Genomic DNA, 3,824 nt, shown 5'->3' with positions numbered 1-3,824 from the left:
CACCGCCCTGCTCTGTGGGAACGGTGGTGCCAGTTCCTCCTACCAGCAGGGACACCCAGTGTGTCCCTCCTTCTATAAAAGCCACAGGGTGGGGAGGGGAGAGGAGGGGAGGGGAGGGAGGAGGAGGGGAGATGAGGAGGAGCAGGAGGCGGGCATGCAAACCCCCCCCCCCATTCAGATGTTAGTTGGAGTGGGTGAGTGGTCGCCACCTGCCCTCCCACGCACATGGTGGGAAGCTCAGCCTGGAAGGGGACGGAGGTTGAGAGGACCCGGCCCACCCCTCTGGGGACGCCCAGGTGGGCAGGGGAGCAGGTAGCGAGACTCCATGTCTGGGCACAGCTTCCCGGGAGTGAGTCCATGAGGTTAATGAGCACCGCACCATTGCCCGTGCCGCCCGCCCCATCTCGTGCCTGCTGGCCTGCGCCCCCGCCCCCCGCCGGGGCTGGCGTAGGGAGAACAGGGATGTACCGTCCGACGTCGCCTGCTGGTGGGGTTTTTTACATTTGACGTAATCGTGGTCAATCGGAGTGGCTGTGTAAGGTGGGGATGTCAGACCTGGGCCAGAGGAGGAGGGGAGGGAGCCTCCGGGGCCTGGCAGCGGCCCGGCCGAAGAGTGGGAGTCCTCGTCCGCCAGGCAGGCCTTCTCCCTGGGGGGCCAGAGCAGTGGTCAGAATCGACCCCACACCCTGCATCTACCAGGAGACAGGGAGGACACTCTCTCTCTCTCTCTCACACACACACAGGCAGACTCTCTGGGGAAGTTCAAGGGGCAGAGGCAGCCCTGGGTGGGCGTCTCTGGGGACATGGCCCGGTGCACACTCACTTCTCTGAAGCTCGGGGCATGTTCTTCTCCTCGCCCCTGGCAAAGGGCCCTTCCGCAGCCTCCTTCATGAAGCCGACCAGCACCTCCGCGCTGACGCCGGCCTCGGCCGTGCCCAGGAGCTTCAGGATGGATGCATGAAGCCGGAAGTACACCTAGGAGGCAACCAACCAAGTGTCAGCACCCGGCCCACAGCTGCACTGCCACCACGCTCAGCTTGCGTGGGGTTCACCTCTACCAGCTGCGGCTGAATGCGAAAAAGGAGGCTTCCTGGTCACATGGGGAGCGGGACAGCCCTGCAGCTCCACTGACAGCCCCTCCTCCCCACTGGGACCCAGTGTCTTGCAGAACCGGGAGAAGAAGCCACTGCATTCCCCTCCACACTCACTGCACGCCTCGATTTACAAATGGGGCCAGGAGAGCCGAGGGTCAGGGTCAGCTGAGGCTCCGTCTGTCCCCTGCCCTCAGGAATACCACAGCACTTAGTCAGGCAGGGGCTGTCACTGCCCAGTGCACACCAGGCTGGGGTGGGGGGGGTGCACACTTGGGCGGGGGGTGGGGGGGGAGGCTGGGGATGTGCCCCTGTCCCCGCATGGTCGGCCAGCTTCATCCCAGAGGGGCTCTCAAGAGACGCCACCCCCTCAAACACTGGCCCTCCACCCCCAGCCGGTACCCTGGATACAGGCGGCATTGAGGCCCCCACACACTTGGGGAGTAGACTAGGAGGAGCATGCTTCTCCAAGTGGTACTTCAGGTTTCCCCTGGTAGAGCTAAGTTCTCACTGGGGTCAGGCGCAGACGATGGTCGCTCACAAAGCACTGCTGCCTTTATCAAACAATCGGATCGGCACAGGGAGAGGGCCCCCACACGTCCGAAGGCGGCGGTGGACCCACTTCTTCTCTACCTCTCACCCTTCCCCGAGAGCTCTGGGCTCTTTGATTGAGATCCGGTCGGAACGGCAGCTTGGGCACCCTCAGGGGCTCAGGCGGTGTGCCTCTGGAACAGTCTTTGAGTTTGAGGCATAAAAGGAAGTTGGAAGGGAGCACGATCGGGGCTGGCGGGTGAGGACAGGCCTGGCTCCTCTGCGAGGGCGAGCAGATGCACTGGCATGGTGGGGAAATGTTCCTCAGGGCCACCCAGCCAGCCTGGTTCTCACCAATGAATGTCCCTTTGTTCCAACTTCTTCCTAAGCCCCGCGATCGTCCTGTGTCCTCTGAGAAAACCTGTCTCCAAACCAGGGCGTCCACCTCTGAGGGGGCTCTGCCTTGAAGGCAACGGCCGTGCTCTCAGACCCAACACGCCCGAGACATCTGCTTGCTGCCACCACCAAGATCAGCCCGAGCGAACGAACCGCAGGAGCCCTGGTGCCTGCAAACCCAAGGTCAGCAGTTTGAAACCACCAGCTGCTCCACGAGAGAAAGATGAGGCTTCCTGCTCTTGCAAAGAGTTAGTCTTGGAAATCCGCAGGGGCAATTGGACTCTCTCCTGTTGGGTGGCTGTTGAGTTGTCGGTTTGGGATGAACTGGGGCCCTAGCAGGCAGCAGTACCTGTGACTCCCCTGCTAAGTCGGTGAACATGATTTGTAAAGCATGATGCACATGCATACCAGCGGCCCCAAAGTAACATGCTGGCCGATGTTGGCCGTGGCCACACTTGCTCGGGAGCTGACCACTCTCGTGAGGGCTGTGGGGGCCAGTGCTTGGGGCAGAACGTTTTGAGGAGGCTTAAACCCACTCTGGAAACTCGGGCCTGCCTTTGTAGGGGGTCTCAAAAAGGCCCTGGAACAACTTGAACTCCCTCTTTCCCTCGAAGGGCCCTCGTGTCCCAACCGCTGGTGGGGTGCTTTCCTGTTCTGACTCATTTCCGTGGTTCCCACGGTGCTTGTGTGCCAGTGCCACACGCAGAGGGGCCCTCCTGCTTCCTTGCCCTGCAGCCTGCAGCCGGCCCTGGCACCGGCCGGGGGAATCTCAGGGGACACCCAGGCCCGGAAGAGCCGTGCGGCTGAGCCTGCCACCACCGGGTGTCCTTCCTGTGGCCTGGCCGGCCTCGCCCCCCTGCCCAGCCTCACCTCCAGCGCCTCCATGGCCAGCTCGGGCGGGTTGTGATAGTGGATCTTTTTGGGGTAGCGGGCGGCCTCCTCGTGCAGGTGGTGGCCGGCCTGTCGGTAGTGCAGCAGGTACACGGTCGGCGGCTGCTGCTGCTTCTCGGCCACCTTGCCCAGCATGTAGTGGATGAGCCACTCCTCCTCTTCCCCGTTGCCTTCGCAGCCGGCCGCCGACGTGAAGCAGTGCCGTGCCGTCTCCAGCATGCTATCACGCCGCCCCTCCATCTGCAACAAGACACGGCCCCCCTGGTCCTCCTGAGCAGGAGAAGGCAGGCTCTGCCTGAGCCTACAGCCCACCTCCCAGAACCTTGGCTCGCCGCTGAAACTTGGCGTGCGGGGAACCATTACAGTTGAGACTTGGAGGAGTGGGGGCTCCTCAAAGCTCAGGCTCCGGGGGATGGGGGCTTCCTTCAGCCCAGATATCCTCACAACCTCCACCACATCAGAAGTGTGAGGCCCACTCACAGCACCCTGCCCTCAGTGGGACATGCAACCCAGCCAGGGCCTGGGTGGGCGGTGTCTCTGTGGAGGGAGTCTCAGGTTGGGGTGCTGGCCGGACTCTGCACATGGCAGATTGGCGAGGAGCCTTCTTCCAATCCTGAGACTTCTTCTGCTTCATGAAGCCCAGCTTCGCAACCGTCTGCTCAGCATACGGGTGAGGAGGGGTGGTGGGAGACACAGCGCCGACACATGCGCCCAGCATCCCTTTGCCGTCTGACCAACTCCTGCTTGGACATGCACGCGAGCAGGTGTTCTGAGTGCCACTCCTCAAGTTAGTTACGAGCCACACCATCAAATGTCTCTGTGGTCAATCAAGTGCGGACACACGTCTTTCTGGAACCCTCTGCTCCCAGGCACCAGCCGCATCATGTCAGCTGGTCAATCAAGTGCGGACACACG

The 3,824-nt window shown here is 62.4% G+C and overlaps 1 protein-coding gene across 1 annotated transcript in view; it reads right to left on the bottom strand.

The window, feature by feature from the left end:
• CABIN1 (calcineurin binding protein 1) overlaps positions 1 to 3,824 on the bottom strand; it is a 53,418-nt gene that overhangs the window by 25,141 nt on the left and 24,453 nt on the right. Inside the window, exons 23-25 of the mRNA XM_045289565.1 lie at positions 2,889 to 3,149; positions 824 to 975; positions 469 to 647 (exon numbers count right to left, since the gene is read on the bottom strand). Of these exons, the coding sequence (XP_045145500.1) occupies positions 469 to 647; positions 824 to 975; positions 2,889 to 3,149 (592 nt within the window). The remainder of the gene's footprint in view (positions 1 to 468; positions 648 to 823; positions 976 to 2,888; positions 3,150 to 3,824) is intronic.

The sequence above is a fragment of the Echinops telfairi genome, unplaced genomic scaffold (assembly GCF_000313985.2).
Source record: "Echinops telfairi isolate 266 unplaced genomic scaffold, ASM31398v2 ScPeMD7_29;HRSCAF=101, whole genome shotgun sequence".
Taxonomy (NCBI): domain Eukaryota; kingdom Metazoa; phylum Chordata; class Mammalia; order Afrosoricida; family Tenrecidae; genus Echinops; species Echinops telfairi.
This window is presented reverse-complemented; position numbering and strand designations above follow the sequence as displayed.